This window comes from Sinocyclocheilus anshuiensis, unplaced genomic scaffold (assembly GCF_001515605.1).
Source record: "Sinocyclocheilus anshuiensis isolate Anshui unplaced genomic scaffold, SAMN03320099.WGS_v1.1 scaffold782, whole genome shotgun sequence".
NCBI lineage: Eukaryota > Metazoa > Chordata > Actinopteri > Cypriniformes > Cyprinidae > Sinocyclocheilus > Sinocyclocheilus anshuiensis.
In genome coordinates, this window is record NW_015546111.1 from 374,175 (window position 1) to 395,877 (window position 21,703).

The 21,703-nt window shown below is 39.3% G+C and overlaps 2 protein-coding genes across 8 annotated transcripts in view; one reads left to right on the top strand and one right to left on the bottom strand.

Annotated features, from left to right (window-relative positions):
* Positions 1-3,045, top strand: part of LOC107700680 (protein eva-1 homolog B-like) — a 14,436-nt gene extending 11,391 nt beyond the window's left edge. Inside the window, exons 2-4 of one of the 3 annotated variants that reach the window (XM_016502420.1) lie at positions 81-199; positions 2,048-2,157; positions 2,264-3,045. In XM_016502420.1, coding sequence (XP_016357906.1) covers positions 2,091-2,157; positions 2,264-2,688 — 492 coding nt within the window. In that variant the 5' untranslated portion in view covers positions 81-199; positions 2,048-2,090 and the 3' untranslated portion in view covers positions 2,689-3,045. The remainder of the gene's footprint in view (positions 1-80; positions 200-2,047; positions 2,158-2,263) is intronic. The other 2 variants (XM_016502419.1, XM_016502418.1) reach the window with 2 other exon arrangements.
* Positions 3,046-4,302: 1,257 nt separating this feature from the next.
* The window catches only part of LOC107700715 (SH3 domain-containing kinase-binding protein 1-like), a 17,680-nt gene continuing 279 nt past the window's right edge, over positions 4,303-21,703 (bottom strand). Inside the window, exons 2-17 of one of the 5 annotated variants that reach the window (XM_016502462.1) lie at positions 20,572-20,729; positions 20,431-20,488; positions 19,542-19,660; positions 19,092-19,182; positions 18,428-18,486; positions 18,312-18,357; positions 17,876-17,970; positions 12,754-12,852; positions 12,261-12,312; positions 9,972-10,034; positions 9,662-9,785; positions 8,800-9,007; positions 8,019-8,087; positions 7,017-7,198; positions 6,871-6,934; positions 4,303-5,063 (exon numbers count right to left, since the gene is read on the bottom strand). In XM_016502462.1, coding sequence (XP_016357948.1) covers positions 5,031-5,063; positions 6,871-6,934; positions 7,017-7,198; positions 8,019-8,087; positions 8,800-9,007; positions 9,662-9,785; positions 9,972-10,034; positions 12,261-12,312; positions 12,754-12,852; positions 17,876-17,970; positions 18,312-18,357; positions 18,428-18,486; positions 19,092-19,182; positions 19,542-19,660; positions 20,431-20,488; positions 20,572-20,729 — 1,520 coding nt within the window. In that variant the 3' untranslated portion in view covers positions 4,303-5,030. Of the gene's footprint in view, positions 5,064-6,870; positions 6,955-7,016; positions 7,199-8,018; positions 8,088-8,799; positions 9,008-9,661; positions 9,786-9,971; positions 10,035-12,260; positions 12,313-12,753; positions 12,853-17,875; positions 17,971-18,311; positions 18,358-18,427; positions 18,487-19,091; positions 19,183-19,541; positions 19,661-19,871; positions 19,940-20,430; positions 20,489-20,571; positions 20,730-21,703 lie in introns of those variants that run through there. The other 4 variants (XM_016502463.1, XM_016502467.1, XM_016502465.1 and 1 more) reach the window with 4 other exon arrangements.

Below are 21,703 nucleotides of genomic sequence, written 5' to 3' on the forward strand. Positions count from 1 at the left end.
TGTGTGTGTGTGTGTGTGTGTGTGTGTGTGTGTGTGTGTATGTGCATGCGTGCGTGCGTGTGTGTGTTTGCGTTTGTCAGTGTATAGACGAAGACCCAAGATATTCTGAGGACACAAGGCCATAACCAGAGTGAGAAGCTTGACCCATCTAAAAAAAAAAAAACAGTGCACCATGAAGAGAAACTGACTGCTTTATATGGTAAATCTCAATGCATTTATTTCTAGGCTAACTCTGTTTGTTTTATAGTTGCTATGCATTTTGTTTTGTTTTATGTTGTGCATTGTTGTTTTGTTTTGGGACTATTTCAACAACTGGTAAAGGTATGCTTATTAAAATCTAGAGAATAACTGTGTATTAATTCCACATTTTAATTATGTTTTAGAACTGACACCAAAGAATTCTTAAAGGAATAGTTCACTTCACTCAGTTATAATTATGCAATCATTGATATTTCCTGTATGACTTTCTTTCTTTTATGGAATACAAAAGGAGGTATTCTAAAGATATTCCAATTTTCTGTGAAAAACAAAGTTGAACACAAAGCCATCATATGATGCCAGAAAACTTAGAATATAGCAAATTGTTATTTATTGTCCTTTTTTTTTAGCTTGAATGTCTCTGGTGAGCAAATGATGACAGAATATTCATTTTTAGGTGAACTGTGCCTTTAAAGGTTCATTTTTGTAGGACCATATTGTAAATGTTATGATAATGTGTAATTACTTAGTCATTTAAGCACATGTAAATCACTGAGTTTGCATACTTAAACAGTATGTGTACAGCAATGATGTCAGACAGAGAACAAAAGCGAGTAAGCAAAGCCAAAGTCAGCAGGAGGTTCTGTAGTGGATGGGATATAAAAGAGGAGCGGGGGGACACAGGAAGTGTGGTAAGATCCGGTAGGCGCACATGTTTTCTGTGGCGCCTGCAATGCATTGCGGATTGAGATAAGAACCAGGCGCAGAACTGTCATACTGTCATAGGGAGGATATGCTTGTTTGGGATTAAAAATATATAACCTCCTGAAACTCTTGCCCTCATACTGTATGTGAGGGTATGGCTGTATTTGTTGGCCCTTGGAAATATGAATCTTCCTTGGGAGTTCACAGTTAGAAGGAGAGGAAAAGAGTCAGAGAGGAAATACACTATGGACACAAACAAAACAGGAAAGGAAAACGCTGCAGATGTATTCAGATGGACGTCATTAGGAAGAGTATTGTATCATGTCCTTTATTCAGATACAAAAGAGTCTGACTACTGGCTACACTCCATTAGGTGGAGATTTGTAAAGGAAATGGGCCCCACTAGCTCTTGGCAATGCTGACCTTTCGACCTCACAATAGGAGCAGGGATGGGCTGTAGACTTGTTTTGACTGAATAGTTATATATAGTGTGTCTATACTGTGCCTCACAGTGCCATAGAATTGTAGTAGCACTGTGACTGAATAAAATGCTCCATTTGACTAGCCTGTTACTTTTACTTTTGGAACACAGAAGCTTGACCTTTGGCCTATTTTTTTGTTTGGCCTGAAATTCTTGCAAATATTTTATTTTATTTGAATTTTACAATTGTATATTTCTTTCTTAAATTCTGTATTTATTCCTTATTTGAAAACTTACTTAATTTCATAATATAAATTTTTACAACTGATTTCACATATAAAATTTTAGAACAAAACAATTTTGCTGATTGATTGTTTTTAGAATTTATTCTTTATTTGAAAACTTACAGTAATCTTATAATATACATATTTAATGCTAATTGCACCTCTAAAAAATTTGCCTTTAAAAACATAAAAAAATATGAATCTATAAAATGTACCACATAATGTTAAATCTTGTTTATTGTCACTTTGTATTTTTTCTAGCTTCATACAGCAAAATCAGTCAATCAATCAATCAATTAAAACAAAATAAAAAAAATACTGATTTGTGTATTTGTGAAGTGTTTTTATGATAGTCAGAAAACACCCAGAACACATTAGCAGCCACATTTTAGCATGTGCTGAAAATAAGCACCACTCACTTTATCAACATTATTTTCAGTTTTTTTTATCCTCTGGGTTTGGAAACACAGGACAAAGCCAGGATGAATGTGAAAAGGAAGGAGATGGATTTCTTGAGCAACACTATTGCTGCTTACGCTCACATTAAAGGTATGTGCTTTTCCCATGTTTAACATGCAGCTCAGGTTAAAAGAACAGCAAACTCATATGAATATGTTCCAGTGAATAAACCAGACTCCTTTCCCCATCTGTTCAGCCAATCCAGAGAGTTTCGGCCTTTACTTTGTCGTCGGCGTCTGTTTTGGCCTGGTGCTCACTCTCTGCCTCTTGGTCATCCGGATTTCCTGCAAGCCTCGGACCACTACGGCATCCCCCACGCCAGAGAAAAAACAGCTGAAAGACTATAGTGAGGAAGACGAAGAGAGCGATGATGAGGAGGAGGAAGATGCAGGAGGCCTGGAGTCCTCTATCCAGCACAGCACCACAGAGATTGCCATGAGCAACCACCTCATCACGCCGGACGGGACTCTGAGCAGGAACGTGTTCACCTCAGCTGAGGAGCTGGAGCGGGCACAGCGATTGGAGGAAAGGGAGAGGATCATCAGGGAAATCTGGCGAAACGGACAGCCAGACATTCTGGGAACAGGGACAGGCACTATTGGAAGAGTGCACTACTACTAACACTCATGAATACAAACTCAAGCCATTTCACTGGTTGAGTGCAGTACTTTGGAAGACTGTTAATGGACAGTGTTTCCATTTTTTTTTATACGTTGGACTGATGTTATTGTAATCCTACAGACCACGGGTACAGCTGTTCTGTATGCAACATTTGGTTGCTGTCAGTCTCCATGTCATGGTGCTTATTAAAAAGTCATCTTAAAGCACAAATTTAGACTTTGATGTCAGAGTTGATGTTTAAAAATGATTTGTGAATTGTACGTGATTATTAGAAGCTCACTGAAAGCAAATGCACTTTTGCACCATGCCATTTATTGTGTATAGATTTTTTTTCCTTGCTATTTTTGTACTTTTTTTTTAAAGTCCCCCATGTCAAATCATGCAGTAACTCAGAACAGAAATTAAAATTTGATGCAGATGAGATCATTATTTTCATGATTTATACTAATTTGTCTAAATGAAAAAAAAAACAAAATGCAAAAAGCTAAAGTTAATTGTTTTAAATGCAATAATGTGAAATAGCAAATAGGCATCACAACATTATAATGTATGATATGAAAACTAGATATTACTTTGAGATTTGTAATGTTTTTCAAGATTAATTTTGAGAGTTTGATGATGGTAAAATGTGAAAGTAAAAAAGTGGGATTTTGAAATGAGCCTGCACAAGAAAAATCAATTATCGCCCAATATTGATAAACAACTCATAACTGATATGGTACCGATATATAGTGCATTCCTAAATAAAGCCAAAAAAAAATAAAAAATACAAATCCTGCTCAACACGGGTCATGCTCAGAATCTCAAGTAACATGGTTATACCAATCAGCAGACGCAGGTTAAAACAACCAAGGGTTGATTTGCCAAGCAATCATCTGTTAAAACTCTCAGAGCCATCAAGAGTATATCAGTAACAAATATTAAATGACATATTTGCACACCTGATTAATCAGATCTTCATGTGCGTTTTACAATAAATTTCATGGTTGTTTTTTGGGCATCTTGTCTTTCATGATCAAGTTATATTTGCTCACCAAATTGATGTTATTGTATCATTTTAGTTCAAATATTACCTCTGACTATGGAATGTGGAATAATACGACGAGATCATGGCTAGATGTGTTTGTTATAAATATTATTGAGCTTTACATTCATTGAAAATACTGAAACTCAAACATTTAGACTAAAGCATACCAATAAAAAGTATTTACACAGGACAGAATGCTAGTTTTCTAGTAAAACTACTTTGTCATTGTTTAACTAAAAGTAAACTTGAGAACTGCTCATAGGACCCACATGACATCCATAGATGAGCCCGAAAAAGTCAAGAATTTGAGTCTGTTTTGACTGATGGTACTGTCATCACTGTAATTCAACCTACAAACATATTTCTATTTGGAATTAATCTGTGTCATTAAATATAGTCCATTCCCAATGATTATGACTATGAAGATCTAATGTATTCCACATGGTTTCCAGATGCTGTTTTCGGTCTAAAGGGAAATTAAATCCACACCAGTCTCACATCACATCTTCACCAAGGGAAAATTGACTTTCACATTCTGGTTAGGGACAAAGCAAAGCCTATTCATGCCATTCAGAGCTTTTAAACAACATTTGCAGGTCACAAATGACCTGGAGTCAATCAAATTGTGTTTTGTGTCATTTCATAAGATTCTTTTCAATAAGGTCACGGGGGTTATGAAAAAATTATTTTAATACTTTGTTCATATAGGTTGCATGCATTTGATACCAGTTCTGTATTTGTACAATGGTATATTTCACTCACAAAAATAAAGTCATCTTGTTTTATATCGTAACACAGATAAAACATTTATGCTTTAAAAAAGATGCCATGTCATGCTTATCATGAACGTCTCTGGGTAAATCAGGCTTGGAGCAAAAACATTTCTACAACATCAGTGGAACTATCTATTGATTTATTTGTTACAGAACACAACCACAAAGCAGAAATATATTAATAATAGAAAGTGTGTTAATACCTTAAAATATGACCTACATTATCCCTAAATTTCCATGAAAATATAAGATATTGGATATCTGCTATTTACACATTTCAAAAAAATGCACATATGTCTTAAGAAATGAGTGGCCAAGACTCCCACAACCAAAAGAGCTCATAAGCAGAGTATGAGAACCCAAGAAGTATTTTTGTAGTTCTGCTATCTGAATGGAGCTCTAGCTTCTAGTCCACTCAACCAAGAATGAATCATTCAGTCACATGTGCTGGATTTCCATTCCCTCAACATCCTCTTTCTGTAGCCTTTACGTCCATGTCGAAGGATCACTGGGGGTAGTGAAATACTTCTGGTGTTCAATGTTCACTGTTTTTTCCTCAAAGCCTCCACTTCATCCTATAAGCATTAAAATATTATTTAATAAGTTGTACTTAGCAACAAGGGAAGACTAGCATTAAGGTGAGACTATATTTAAATTCTACAGTGTAAAAACAAGCTGGATGCCATTATTCTGAAGTAAAAAAAAAAAACTTCCATCAGTTAAGAAATATTGTTAAAAGTCATTTTATTAAAGTTTAACACTGCCTATTTGGCTATTTTTAAGGTTGTTTATAGATGGCACAGGTATCCTTTATGTGATGCAGATGTTTGGAGGTTCTATCAGTTCAGCTTGCATTTTTATCTCACTGCTGCTCTCTTGAGGATGAAGATGGTACTTATGGTTTTTTGTGCCATTGACAACTAGATTTAATTTGGAATACAGGATTTAAATTAGGGGTGGCACGATACCATTTTTTCAGAAAGGATCCTGATCCGATACCAAAAGTTCTGAGTATCGGACAATACCGATACCGATCCGATACCAGCACAGTTTGTTTTTTTTCATTTCTATACCTCAGTGTGTTTTGACCTGATCATCACTGTTTTGTGTATTACACACAATCTACTAAATATAGACAACTTCATTATAAAGAAAAATAAATTAAAAAATATATAATCATAATCTATGAGAAAAATACTATTATAAACTAGGTTAGTGGATAATTCAGCAGCAAAAGTTACTCTACAAAAATTATGAGTTCACAATAATTTAATAAAATCTAAACATTTAGATTAAAAAACTATTTTGTGGGGGGGAAATAAAAGTAAATAGGTAATCTGGTAAAATGTTACACATTGCTCTTTGTATTGTAATATACATTCATGAAAAACAAGTAAATATAATTATATATAAATATATGAAATAAATTAACATTTCTTTTACATTTATAGCACAGTAATGAGGCAGCAACATATGATAGATAAGACAGAACAAGAAAGATGCGCAGTGCATTATATCTGTGCGATAGTTTATTGAGCATTTTCTTTTGACAGTTTTAAATTTCAGTTACTGTGCGCATGAAGAACAATTCATAGTGCTCTCTACTCCAGTGTTGTGATCTAACAGACACCCGGTAGAAAGTAACATGATTTAGAATTAGCACTAAACTCCAACAAGATAAAGTCCTTTTATGCAAAACCACTGATGTTTATCTACAGATCAAGTATAATAATAGGAACATTGTATCATCCTAAAGAGAGTTTCGTCGTCTTGACTGTCGTAACCGAACGCAGCGGAGAGAATATTTAAGTGAACTTGAATTTAACGACTTAAATATTAATCTGTACCTATGGAACGGTCTCAGAACACTTGAAATATAGTGCACGGAAACTTTATGGTGCTTTATAATGTTTTTGTGTCTTTCGTGGGGCTTAACAATAACACAATAGTATATGCACAATATCGGATTTGGATCGGTCTCGTCTGACCGATACCCCGATCCAGCAGAAAATGACAGTATCGGAGCGATACCGATACTGAATATCGGATCGGCGCACCCCTAATTTAAATGTATTTATTTTTACTGTATGAGGAACTCTGATGTAAAAAAAACAAATCACTGCAATCTACTTCTGTTTTTGCCTTTTTTTTCTAATTTGTTTGTTGCTCAAACAACTGAAAGTTTGCCCTAATTCTGTTACACTACTTCAAGTCTTTGAAGAAAGTAAAGCCACAAATATGTGATTTGTGAATTCCAAGTCATAATTTTTAATATGGTATTTCCGTGAACTCTACCAGTTTGTTTTAGATGCATATATTAGCATATATAATAAAGTGAGACTTTATTACCTCCACAGAATAGACTCAAATCTCACCACTCACCTGTAATCTCATTCTTTTTTCCATCTCGTCCTTCAGTTCATCTTTAAGCTCCTTTATGTCTCTCCTGGTCATTAAAGAGGTATATTGCAATAAGGTTAATGTGTGATATGGTCATTCAGGTGTGGTAGTTAGGGGTTTATACTCACTCATGCTGCGCTTTGAGGAGATCCAGTGACATGCGGAGATCTTTGAGTTCAGTCAGCACAGAGGCCAGGGAAGCGCTCTCCTCCTGAGCCACAGCTTTGCTTTCAGTCGGTGTCTTGGGTGGTGAAGTGGTCTTAGCCACTTGGTCTGTCTTGGTGGACGGTGATGACTGAGGTTCTGTAGCCTGTGAAAAAAATACCAGCAGCTGAGCAACTGAGGCATGAAGAGGGATATAACTCCCAGGACAAGATGACAAAATGTTCATACGTGTACATTACTGTTCAAAAGTCATTTTTTATTTTCATTTTTTAAGAAATTGATCATTTTATTGCACAAAAGCATGTTAAATTGATAAGTGACAGTAAAGACTTTTACATTGTTACAAAAGATTTAAAAGAAAATGCTGTTCCTTTATACTTTCTATTCATTAAAGAATCCTGAAATAAATGTATCATGGTTTCTACAAAAATATTAACAGCACTACTGTTTTCAACACTGACAATAATAAGAACTGTTTTTTAAGCACCAAATCAGCAAATTAGAATGATTTCTGATCATGTGACACTGAACACTGGAATAATGGCTGCTAAAAATTCAGCTTTTCCATCACAGGAATAAACTACATTTTGAAAGACAGTTTAAATTGTAATAATATTTCTCAATATTACTGTTTTTATTGTATTTTTCATCAAAAACATAAAAAAATCTTACTGCCCTCAAACTTTTGAACAGTAGCATATACCAGACATTTAAGGAGATGTTTTGTAAATATAATTCCATTATGTAATGTCATTAATTTTACAACTTTTGGGAACACTTTAGAACAACTTTCATTAATAGCCCTTTAAAACATTATATAATGCTTAACAGATCAATAGTTAATGTACTTTCAAACATGAATCCCATTTTAAATATTTGAAGGCACATGAGCTGATATGATCTGTGAAGCATTATATAATGCAATAATATCATGAATGAAAGTTATTATAAAGAGTTATCCAAACCTCTGGAATATTTTGTGGTAATCCATCTTTCTCTTCTGAAGTTTCATTGTTGTCAATTTCAGCTAGAACCTTTATGAAAAACAGATGTCATTTGCATTATTTTATCAAGACATTAGAATGTATTAACATTTAAAGGGGTCATATGATGCGATTTCAATTTTTCCTTTCTCTTTGGAGTGTTACAAGCTCTTGGTGCATAAAGAAGATCTGTAAAGTTGCAAAGACTAAAGTCTCAAATCCAAAGAGATATTCTTTATAAAAGTTCAGAGTCAGCCACACCTACCTAAAACGGCTCGTTCTAACACGCCCCCACATATCTACCTCACTATGTGAGAAGATTTGCATAACGCCGCCCAAATGTTCACGCAAAGAAAGAAGGCGTAACTTTTATTCTCACTGTAGTTTTGTTGACGCTGCAGCCATGTCGTGAAGACGCTGTGTGCTTCGTTGTGACAGCGAAACTACTTTGTTTGGTCTTCCAAAAGATAATGTTCTTTTTAGCAGCATCATATGACCCCTTTAATAAAGTCGTTTAAAAACTACTACATCGACTAAATTTTTATAATTATTATATATAATCATGATTCATTATTTTAATTGATCGACAGCCCTAATTTTTAATATCATTCTTCACGCACCTCCCCTGACATGATTTGTCTTGAGTGGCACACCTCAAGCTTTGAAAACCACAAGTCTGATTAAACATTAATACTTGATTCATTTTGTTGCAATTCATCCCTTAAACGGAAATAAACTTCAAATCAACTCAAATTAGGCTCACTTGTCCGGCAGAGGTGAGGGCTGTTGGTGGTCTTCTCTGTGGAGGTTTGGCTCTGTTGGCTGTGGGATGGCTCAGTTTCTCTGGGGACACATCTACACTGTCAAACTGGTCAGGGGTTTTCTCTTTAACCTCCTTATTGTCTTTAACCTCTTTCTGTACTGGTGAAGCTGGGGGCTGTTTAGGCGAGACAAGTTGTGGCTCTTCATTTCTAAGAGACACATTTTACACACATACAATGCATTAAAATACATTTCAGAAACTTCTGAGTACTTAAAATACACAAATGCATAGCAAGCAGTTTCAGTTTAATAGCATTGTTCCCTGCACTGAAATCAAAATAAACACCAGCATCTGTAACGTGGTGATGCTATCAATGTGTCTAATGTGTTTTAAAGTACCGAGAGCTTTTTTCAAACAATGCACTGCTTTGATTTGTTGTGGAAAATGTTAGATTAACTGTTAATAGACAGTAATGTCTTACGTTTGTGCACGCATTACAGTCAGAATGACAGTTCTTTCTGTAAGCTCTGCCTGAAGACTCAGTCTCACAGGAAAAAAACAGGAAACAGGCCGTTTGGGTTTGTTTAGTCCCTCAGCAACTCATAAAATTTCCATCGCTCTCTGCAAGACTGAGCATTCACAGGCCCTTTAGAACAACATAGCATGCTAAATGATTATCTAATGAGGGGGAATTCAGTCCCTCAGCATTATAAATCTGACCGATGGAAGGAGATTCATTTTATTTATCTGGTGAAATAGTGAAAAACGCTTACGTTTCAGATTCATTATATTTTTGCCATTACTTAATGAGCATCACAGAAGGTCGTATGCTCGAAAGATGATTTGCTGAGGCATCACTTACTTTGGTACTAGTTTTATGGGCTTCTCCTTCACTGGTGGTGGTGGAACGGGTGGTTTGTGTAAACCAGGCAACTTTATTTTACCAGGTGGGTCACTTCGAAAATCTTTAGTGTCTGGTTTCTCACCTGTGCAAAGAGCAGAGAGGGCAACGGCGAGATAAATATTATCATAATGGCTAAATTTCCTCAGACAGCAGTGCTTTTAAATGCGCTCAAATATTTACTATTTATTAAAGTAATAAATAATTCAATCATCAAGACAGAATGTTACACTTTAGCAAGGTTATTTATAGGTGTGTTCAGAATTATTACTTTTAGTCTCCGTTTTTGGGTTCGCGTCAGAGCTGTTCTGGTCCATCACTGGCATCTGGTTCACTGAGATATAAGAAGATACAAGATTTGGCAGTCAATGTATTTGTTTCATCAAAATTTTATGCATTTGTATATTTGTTTTCCCCATCAATGCTACTAACAACTCTTAACAAATGTAACTAAAAAATCTTCCATCCCTGTCATTGTTTTTTTTTGGACTGTTACAGAGTATCTTTTGTCCATAGAACACCAGAGGATCCAGCCAGCACCTTTGAACCAATTTTTGCAGTCATTCTTTTTCATAATTTGCCCTTTACAAACTTTAAAATAACAGCACAAAATAAACATCACTTTGAAGCATTCTCACAGCTACACGGGTTACATGCTGGAGGTCTCAGTGGCATGGGAACAGGCAACTTTCCCTGAAAAATGAGCTAAAGAGCTGGCCTGCTCTTTCCTGTGGCTACACAAAAAATTCTCATGGGTTCCCTTAATAAACCCGAATGAGATCAAGTATTACCAGCCTTTAAACTACAAAACAAAAACATCAAATCTCTGTGCTCATTCAGAATTACCCTTGTGGAGTCAAAATCAAACAAGAAAGTCACAATCTAAGACAAAATCAAACGCAATCGCAGATCTTACCAAAGCCATAAATGTCACATGTAATTACTTTGAGTAAACATCCTCTCTCATACAGAACATTATTTCATCTCCTATCAGGATGACTATGACAAGTCATTGTTTCTTTTGAAACCAAATCTTCAAAAAACCTATTAAAAACCCCATTCTGTGACTTATCTAATTGCCTGAATTCATAAGACAAGCGATATCAACTGCAAACACATCTAGCATGTAGAGAACACTAAAATCCAAGAACTGAAAAAACTGAAGAATAAATAGTTCTATACATACCCTGTGAGTTTTGTCAGTATTCCAACATTACAACCCTATGTTCATATGAAGGCGTTTATATGTAGAGAGCACAGGGGTGCTCCGCTTTTCTCTAGAGTCTGCTCACATGACATCTCTTCATGGCCTACGACTTCCTGTCACAGCCCCACACAGCTGCATCAGTGTTTCTTAGAGCGGTTTGTGGTAATGAGTGTTATGTGTGTGAAGTCAGATTTAAAACTTCATTAAAACTGTAATGAACAGAGATTCTTGCATTACATTTCCAGGCTTTTAAGATCACTTTAACACTGTCACAGAAAATTTTGCAGCAAACCAAATATGATCAGCCTGAGGGGAAATGGAGTCTCATGCTCGAATGCAAAAAAAAAAAACATGAGATAAGCAAAAAGCCTACTTACTAACTGTCCTAGAAATGACAGTTGTCAATAACAGGTGCAGAAACTGTATTTTACCGTATCCATAGTTTCCATTAGAGAATGTTTGTGAACTACCAAACATAAGCTAATATTAAACTTGCTAATTCCTCAGAAAAGTCAAGCTGATTAAAAAAATTGTAGTGTAATAATAAAGACTGCTCAGCACTGTATAAAATTAATAGAACGTTCATTAAGTGTTTATATTCTTTGTAAAAGAAAAACACTAAGCTGTTCAATTGTCTTTATTTTGCATGATGCAATATATGTATAAAACGTACAAAACTGAACTTAAATTTCCTCAAGGTAAAAGATTCTTAGCAGTTGTGTCTGATTTAAAAAAAGGTAAGTGTGCAAATACTGTGAGTTAGACAATGATGACTTTTCCTTCATTAAAACCATAACTCAAGAGTCATTATTTACCAACGATGAATTCCAGCTTAACTGGGATTAAAGTACTTATTTGTGTCTTTTGATTAACTATATCCTATATTTAATGAAGACATCCGAGTTGTTCTAAAGACACAAAACATTATGCAAAAATTCAAATTTTATATTACAAGATCCTGTTTTTCAAGCTCAGCATATACTATTGTATAGTGTATGACTGTGCTAGCATATAACGTTAAATGGAATTTTGTATATTGAGTTACTGATACTAAAATAAAGATGGACAAATATAGCACTTTCACAAAACAAAAAGTAGTAATTTAGCACAAAAGCAGTTTTCTCAGAAGTAATGGCTCATGGGTCACACCATGCAGGATTCAAACCTACAAACTTTCAACCTGACAGTAACAAGTGCTTTAAAGATGGCCTGACATGTGCTACTACACGTTTTTCATCTTATCTAATCAAACCAGCTCAAACACCCCCTAAAATCTTTTAATGCTATTTCTATCAACATTTCCAGCTACTTGTCAAACCAGCCCTGCTGCTATGACAGGTGCTGATGTCTTACCTGCGTTTCTCTGAGAGCCATGTCTCACCGGTGGCTGTCCTGCATTACCAGTCTGTCAGAAACAAGAAATTGTCAACAAAATGCAGATTAGTCCTTCCGAGCAGGATATAGCTCACACTCTTTCCATGTAGGAGGAATCAAGTCACCGTTTTTAGTGTTCCTCTCTTCTAATGGAAACCTCTGAGTCGATCTCTTTTAATAATCCCAAAGTAACAGGAAGAAAATACAGTCATGTATAGACCACAGTTAGCATTCTTGTGTCATCACAGACAGGATCAATGTATTAAAAACAGATTTATAACCTCAGGTCTCTTCCAACTTAAAACAATTTTAACTATTTGTAAACTAGAACGAATGTCCTTGGCCTAAAATCGGTTTTCTGAGCCAGCGCATTACTAACAGTCCAGAGCAGTGGTGACAAAAGGGAGACTCCCATTCTCTAACAGTGCACAAATGGGCCAATCATGAGAACATTTCTCTGTCCCACACTCACATGAAGAGCATCCGCTGGGATCACCATGACGAAGTTATCGGGAAAAAAGCCCCTGCGTCCGTTCAGTTCCCCCTCCCACCAGCCCTCGTCCTCAGTGGTCTTCAGGGAAAAGAGAAAGAAAATAAAAGCACAAAATGTACTCTGTTACTAACGTAAGCTCGGTTCCCTGAGATACGGGAACGAGTACTGCGTCGCTAGACGCTGCGGGAAACTCCTTTTCTCCGATTTACTGAAGCCTTTTTTTAATCACAGCAGTGCATCTGCACTGCCATTGTTTCAGAAATGAACCAATGACCTATGGCGAAGCAGCGCACCCAAGCCTGCCAATATGGGCGGGGCATCTGGCTATATAAGCAGGTGCCCGGCATAGGATCACTGATTCATATCGACTGAAGCGACGACAGAGTCGTGCAGTACTCGTTCCCATATCTCAGGGAACCGAGGTTACGTTAGTAACCGAGTACGTTCCCTTCCGATACTTCACTTCGTACTGCGTCGCTAGACACTACGGGAACCTATTCAATCAAACCGTGCTATGGTAGATGAACGACTTATAAGTAATTGTCCAGGGCGTCCAGAAGGGGGCCCTGTAGATCAGCTACAATGAAGCAGGTCATAGCCAGAGACCAGGACTCTTTTCGGGTCAAGAGGAGGAAAAGAAATGGGCTAACTCATAGAGGTCGAGCCCAGCCTTACATAATTGTTCTTAGAGCTTCGCACAGCCTCGGAACTAGATAGGGCCGAGAGCGTGCCGGAAGCTAAGCCCAGACGTTCATGCCCAGGATGAGGCCATGCCTCTCGTGGAATGTGCTCTGACCCCGATGGGGCATTGAAGGCCCAAGGAGGAGTATGCAAGAGCTATTGCGTCAACTATCCAACGGGATAGTCTTTGCTTTGTGACCGGAAGCCCCTTGGTGCGGCCACCAAAGCATACAAAGAGCTGCTCCGACTGCCTAAAGGAGGCGGAGCGGTCAAAGTAGATTTTTAATGCCCTGACAGGACAGAGCAGGTTTTGCTCCTGGTCCTCCTGCAAGGGGGGGGGGGAGCGCAGAGAGCGTGATTACCTGTGCTCTGAATGGAATAGAGAGCACTTTAGGTACGTAACCATGCCTAGGCTTCAGGATAACCTTGGAGTTGTTAGGCCCGAATTCAAGGCAGGAGGGGCTCACAGAGAGTGAGTTGGAGAAATCTCCAACTCGCTTAACCGATGCCAAAGCCAATAGCAGAGCGGTCTTTAGCGACAGGGGTCGAATATCAGCGGATTGCAGTGGTTCAAAGGGGGGGCCTTTGAGCGCCCTCAGAACCGTAGACAGATCCCATGTAGGGACCGTAGAAGGGTGAGGGGGGTTCAACCTCCTAGACCCTTTCAAAAATCGAACAACGAGGTTGTTCCTGCCGACCGATATCCCGTCTATAGGAGCATGAAAAGCTGCTATAGCCGCCACATAGACCTTAAGAGTGGAGGGGGTGCGACCCTTATCCAACAGCTCTTGAAGGAAGGACAATATCGAAGATATGTCACATGTGGATGGGTCTTCACCGCGGTTTGTACACCAAGCGGTGAAGACCGACCATTTGAGGGCATAGAGGCACCTTGTGGACGGGGCTCTAGCCTGAGAAATGGTATTTAAGATACCCTCTGGGAGGTTCATAGGCTCCCATCGAGAGGCCATAAGTGTAGGGCCCACAACTTGGGTTGGGGGTGCCATATCGTCATGTTCGCCTGAGAGAGGAGGTCCCGTCTCAGGGGAATGGGCCATGGAGCTGCCGTGAGCAGCTGAGACATCTCTGAGAACCATAGTTGGTTTCTCCAGAGCGGGGCCACTAGAAGAACCTTGTGCCTTTGTTCCCTGATTCGCCTGATGACCTGAGGGATCAGGGCCATCGGGGGAAAAGCGTAAACGAGAAGGCTGGGGCAATCGTGGGCCAGCGCATCTCTTTCCTTCGAAAAATAGATTGGGCAGTGAGAGTTGTCTTCTGAGGTGAAGAGGTCGTCCTCTGCCTTCCCGAAGATCTCCCATATTCTCCAAACCGTCTGGGGGTGAAGCATCCACTCGCCAGAGGGGACGTTGCTCCGAGACAGCATGTCTGCTCCCTGGTTCAGCCATCCTGAAGAGGCGTGGGGAGGAAAGGCAGCCCTGGCGATTTATGTAGGATACTACCGTCATGTTGTCCGATCGGACTAAGACATGGCATCCTTCTAGATGTGGTAGGAAGGACTGTAAGGCCTGCCATACTGCCAGCATTTCCAGGCAGTTGATGTGCAGCTTTGTCTCTTCGCTCAACCACCAGCCAAAAGCTGGTCTGCCGTCGCACAGGGCTCCCCAGCCCGTGGTTGACGCATCTGTGAAGATGACCTTCCTTTTGTGCATCATCCCCAGGCGTACACCCTGTTTGAACCATGAAGGGTCCTTCCAAGGGGCAAGGGCTGCGATGCAGCCTTGATCCACCTTGATACGAAGACGTCCGTGACGCCAAGCTCGGGATGGAACCAGGGGTTTCAGCCAGTGTTGAAGAAGCCGCATGTGAAGGAGGCCTAACTGCAGTACTGGCGATACAGAGGCCATAAGGCCCAGCATCCTTTGAAACACTCTGAGAGGAAAGGACGCACCTGTCGTGAAGGCGGTTGTCAGCCGCTGTATAGCCAGGACACGTTCCGGCAAGGCTACAGCTCTCATTGGGTTGAGTCAAAGACAGCCCCCAGAAATGAGATTCGTTGGCTGGGAATCATCGAGCTTTTGGCGTAATTGACCCTGAGCCCCAAGCACTCTAAGTGGTTGAGGAGGGAGGATCTGTGGGCTATCAGCTCGGCCTCTGACTGGGCTAAGACAAGCCAGTCGTCGAGGTAATTCAGAATGCGGATTCCCATCTGTCTCACGGATCAAAATCCTGAGATTGAGGATGGGCCTGAGGCCGCCATCCTTTTTGGGGACGAGGAAGTAGCAGCTGTAAAAGCCTGACTTGCTCTGAGCTGGCGGGATGATTTCTATGGCCCGTTTCGCCAGCAGCACAGCCACCTCGGAACGAAGAACGCGAGCGTTCGTGTTCCCTACTAAGGTGGGGATCACACCGCAGACACGCGGGGGTTCTCGAGTGAATTGGAGTAGATAACCTCATTTGATAATCCCCATAACCCACTTTGACACGTCGGGGATGGCCTGCCAGGCCTCGGCTGCACGCATTCACCGTGCCCGTCATCAGCATGCAGTGGTGTACTGCATGAGCCACAGCCGTGGCGCGACATTTGCAACAACGTCACAGGAAATTTGCTCAGAAATTTGCCCTTTGTTTGCAGACGGCTCGTGAGCGAAGCGCTGACCGGGGCTGCCTTTCAGAGCGACGCGGGAACAGAGCTGCTTGAAGCGGCGATCTGATCCGGTGCTGCAAGGCGCTGCGCTGATCAGTGCTGCTTGAGAGCGGCGAGCTGTGGGCGGCGAGCTGCAAGCGGTGAGCAGAGAGCAGAGGCGGTGAGCTGATCTTGCTGCTGCAGAACGGCGGCTGGATCAGCTTGCCGGCGAAGGCTTCAAATCTCATAGACTCAGCGAAGAGCAGTAGATGTCGTCGCTGAAGGAGAAAGAATCAGTGATCCTATGCCGAGCACCTGCTTATATAGCCAGATGCCCCAACCATTTTGGCGGGCTCGGGCGTGCTGCTTCGCCATAGGCTCGCGCAGCTCTGCTGCGCCGTCATTGGTTCATTTCTGAAACAATGGCAGTGCAGATGCACTGCTGTGATTGAAAAAAACCCTTTGTTTGCAGACGGCTCGTGAGCGAAGCGCTGACCGGGGCTGCCTTTCAGAGCGACGCGGGAACAGAGCTGCTTGAAGCGGCGATCTGATCCGGTGCTGCAAGGCGCTGCGCTGATCAGTGCTGCTTGAGAGCGGCGAGCTGTGGGCGGCGAGCTGCAAGCGGTGAGCAGAGAGCAGAGGCGGTGAGCTGATCTTGCTGCTGCAGAACGGCGGCTGGATCAGCTTGCCGGCGAAGGCTTCAAATCTCGTAGACTCAGCGAAGAGCAGTAGATGTCGTCACTGAAGGAGAAAGAATCAGCGATCCCATGCCGAGCACCTGCTTATATAGCCAGGTGCCCCGCCCATTTTGGCGGGCTCGGGTGCGCTGCTTCGCCATAGGCTCCCCCCCCCGCCCCGCCCGCTGCTCCATCATTGGTTCATTTCTGAAACAATGGCAGTGCAGATGCACTGCTGTGATTGAAAAAAAAAGGCTTCAGTAAATCGGAGAAAATGAGTTTCCCCGTAGCGTCTAGCGACGTAGTACGAAGTGAAGTATCGAAAGAGAACTGAATCACTGCCCAGGAAAAGACACAAACTTGTATATGGGGTATAAACAACCAAATCAGGAGGTAGTCAGTTATGAATACACATAAGATATCACTCCACACCCTTTTTCATTACATACCACTTTCCAAAAATTTGAGGTCACTAAGAATTTTTATTCAGCAAGGATGCATTAAAGTGAACAAAAGTGACAGTAAAGACATTTATAATGTTACAAAAGATTTCTATTTCAAATAAACGCTGTTCTTTTGAACTTTCTATTCATCAAAGATTTATCAAAAATAAAAAAAAATATCAGTTTCCACAAAAATAAGCAGCACAACTATTTTCAAGAATGATTATAAGAAAATTCAGCGTTACATTTTAAAATATATATAAAAATAGAAAACTGTTTTTTATTGTAATTTCCCCCCCCACAATATTATTTTACTGTATTTTTGATCAAATAACCACAGTCTTGGTGAGCATAAGAGATCTATTTCAAAAGATTTTTAATCTTACTAACTAAACTTTTCAACGGTAGTGTGATTTCAACTCTGATTAAATTCATGTGCATTTATTTACTTCTTTGTTAAGTAGTCATTTAAGTAGACATGTTATAAGCAAGATAATGCTGTATTTATCGCAAAATACACCTCTTTAGAATGATACAAAATTGTTTTGTGTTGACATTCTTATCACCTGATCATCATTTATTATTTTGCTGCAATGACCAGCTGACTGTACATTATCCTTTACATACAAATCTGTTGAGGTAACTTTACTTTTCTTTAGAAAATGTACTGCATGCCGTATAAATAGAAAGCAGTCATTTGGTCACCAATGACACACCTTGTTGATGATTGCTATGACATCTCCCTTCTTCAGGTTCAACTCGTCTTCGGCAACAGCTGTGTAGTCGAACATGGCCTGACAACATTCTTTCACTGTGGTGAAATTAAATATGTATTTAGTGATGACAAATGTACTGACATTGTGATTAACTTATTAGCAAGTTGGGTTTGGTGGGTGAATCTGAAAGCACATGTTGCCACTCTTCTGGTATGAAACCCTTAGGGAAGTCCTTTAAGAATAGATCTTTTCATTCACTGATAACTGCATAAGCTTTGTCTTGAGACTCTTGTGTTCTCTGTAACGGTCTATTATGGGAATAGTGTTATTCAGACCTCTTCCAGTTGAAGAGTACAACCTCAAGAACCAGATAAACAGCATTTAATTACTTTACTAACATCATCTGTATGGTATGGCATGTTTTTAGACTTCTCACCACTTGGTGTTTTTCTCCGTAAACTTGGTCTCTGTTGTACTTTTCCCTGTATGAAAAAAAATTAAAAGTAAACAATATAATATAATATAATTAATATAATATAATATAATAGTCACCTCTTTACTGAAGACTTCAGAGAGTTTAGGCCTGGCTGTGGCTTCAGTTGTCTTGCCATCTGCAGAACACAGATGTTTGAACACAGATGATTACTCAACCATTTACATTTTTGGTATTTAGTCTTCGTTCTAAGCTTCTGATCAACTTTGGACTCTGTTATCGCCATTTGTTAACATAAGGACCAGAGTTTTGCCAGCAAAAGTGAAGAAGCCATTGTAAGGCTGTGAAACAAGAGTCAAGAATAAAACAGACAACATCAGACAAACCGTAGGCTAACCAAAATTCAACCAAATCCAAAACAGTCAGACATGTCTGACAAACAGTACAGTGTTTAATTGCGTGGGGCCCCGTGGTCCGGAGGGGGCCATTTCTAATGAGGGGGCCCCCCGGGGCCAGCCTGCTTAGGGCCCCCAGAACTATAAACACGCAAATGCTGACAAAAACACTCATCAGGAAGCATGTGTGGATCTGCCCACAAAAGACTTCATGAGGTTATGCTGCAAGAACTACTGGTTCACCACAAAAACAGGACGCCCAAGTTACAACAATCTTTGTCACAACAATTATGATGAGCACTGTATCCATTGTAAAGAAAATTCTCAGATTAGATTATGCTAGATATGCAAAAGAAATGCAAGCTCCAGTTTTAGTGTACAACCTCACCTTTTGAAGGGACAAAAATTTCCTTCACAAAATTTGATGGAAAGGCTCCAACTCGGTTATTTTTCTTTCCAATCCACCACCCATCTTCAATCTGCCAGATAAAATAGAAAGTATAGCAGAACATTTGTTAAAAAAAACAACAACAGACATTTCTAAATTTAAAATCTGATTTGGAAACATAAACATTTTTCACATTTACAGTACATTTACTCATATGATGTATCCAAAATACTGTATAAAACGGTTATATATATATTTTTGTTCATATCTGTTGAAAGAAAAATATAGATTTGAACATACGTGAGGGTGTTTTTTTCCATTCACAAGGACGATGAGATTATGAAAGACAACCACTTTTGCTCACAGCAAAAGCAAAAGTTACTAGTAAGACATGAAACCATTCACATAAGACTCCATCAATGAAGTGTATAGAAATGCGGAAATTATTACCTCTCTGAGAATCTCGATGGTCTCCCCGACAACCAGATCCAGCTCGTCCTCGTTCGCGGGGGTGTAGGGAAAAGCCACCTCACATTTCCTCGCCTGTAACGTTACCTTTGTTTTCTTCGCTGGAGCGATAAAGTAAGTGGAAAACATATGTAACATGTCAACACGTTAATGTGTGAGGACAAACTGAACTGAACTAGACTGCAAAAGCACTTCCAGCTTTCACTTTTACAAGTACTTCACTTTTATGACAAACACTATTTTATGGTGGATATAGTAACAGCCCATGGATTTTGGTGGGTATAATTTGAGACCGGATGTGGACGCACAAACCTTTCATTAGCCTACTTATTTTAGTCTACCAAGTGGATGCTTTGGACAGCTTCAAATGCTAACGCCTGTGGACCAAGATTCGAATGCAGTGGCGGCTCGTGGGTTTTAAAATAGAGGAGGCACACTAATTGTATTGGTCTGGGATCCCTGCCGCATGAACTGAAATGAATTGGGAATTTTATTAACATTAAATCGTCCTCCTCCCATCTTCACCTTAAAATTATGGGGAGGCTATGCCTCCCCTGCCTCCCCCGACGAGCCGCCACTGTTCAAATGTAGTTTAAGAATCTTTGAAAAAAGAAAACTGTTATTTATCTATAACAAAATCTGAATATTTGAAAGGGGGTCTTTGATTCATCCAAGTAAACCGATTCATTAATAAGATTAATTCAGATTCGCTCACCGCCCTTTTCTGCAGGAAATAGTCACACAATTCAAATGGGACTTCAGAAAATAATTCAGTGAATTGAAGAGAACAAGAGTGATTTGTTCACCTAAAAGATTCATTTACGATTTTATGTTTATCGTGTTTGTTTTTTAACTTATAATGGAAACTTACATTTCCTTATGCTTCTTGGCTCTCTGTTGCTTTCCCCTATTAAGTAAACAGGCACTTCCTGTGAGGAGAAAATAGCCATTTTGAAAATGACCATTATGGCTACTAGGAAAGCTATGGAAAGAATGCTCTACAGGTCCAGACCTTGACGAAGTTGCAAGGGAACATGCCTCTCTTTCCTCTCAGCTCTCCCTCCAGCCATCCTTCCTCTTTGCCCTTTGAGACGTTCTTCACAACATCCCCTGCACATATCGTCAACTCATCTGGCATGGTGGCCTCAAAGTCCAGAAGCACAAGCACCTCTAAAAAGGACAGAAGTAAGGGGTGAAGCCACTGGTGGTTAGTAAACTGGAGTGTTTTATGAAATATGTAATATTTTGGCCTGTAAATTATGTCTTCAGCTACTGATAAGTATCTAAAAGAGATTTTAACATATTTACATCCGTTCCACAGATATCTCCCTAAAATCAATGCAAAAAAAGCCTGCAGATTTCATGTGGGTTACTCTGTGGTACTTTCTCAATCATCAGAAAGCCTTATCTTTTATGAAATACTTACCCTACAGACAAATAAGTCTAATAACGTGAAAGGCATGAAAAAAACATGCCAAAGAGATAGGCGGTAGGATTTATGTGACTCTCAAAGTGCAGTAGCCTACTGGCGCTGGACAGCCATGAGCAATGTGTTTCAACAGGCTTACAGGTATGTGAGTTGAACCTGAGGGACTTGAACTCAAGACTGCATAGCAGTACAAAGAGCACTTTGCATGATTCACAGTGGCATTTCATCTGATTTCCAGTAAGAAACCCTTATGTGTTTTATCAGTCTGAATGCCAAGCGTAGTTTGTGATCAGGTAAGCTCAAACAGCAGCGTCATAATGATGTTGGTGTCATAAACTCATCTCAAGTTTCTTTACCAAATGTGTCACACTAAGTAAATCAGTGAATAAATAAATACATAAATGTTAGTAATAATCAAAAAATATCAAAAAATATGATACGAATGCAGCTCAGTCTAACCCATCTGTCACTTATTTGTCATTTATTGCTTACTTATCAAATTATATTGCACTTAGTATACTACAATACTAGATACCGTATATATATATACAGTATATATATATATATATACATAACCACTATTTGTTTCTTTAAAATACATTGATCTTGCCATGAAAATAGCCATAGATGTTATGTCAATAAAAATCAATAAATGTGTATATATATATATATATATATATATATATATATATATATAAACTAAGTACCACAAACA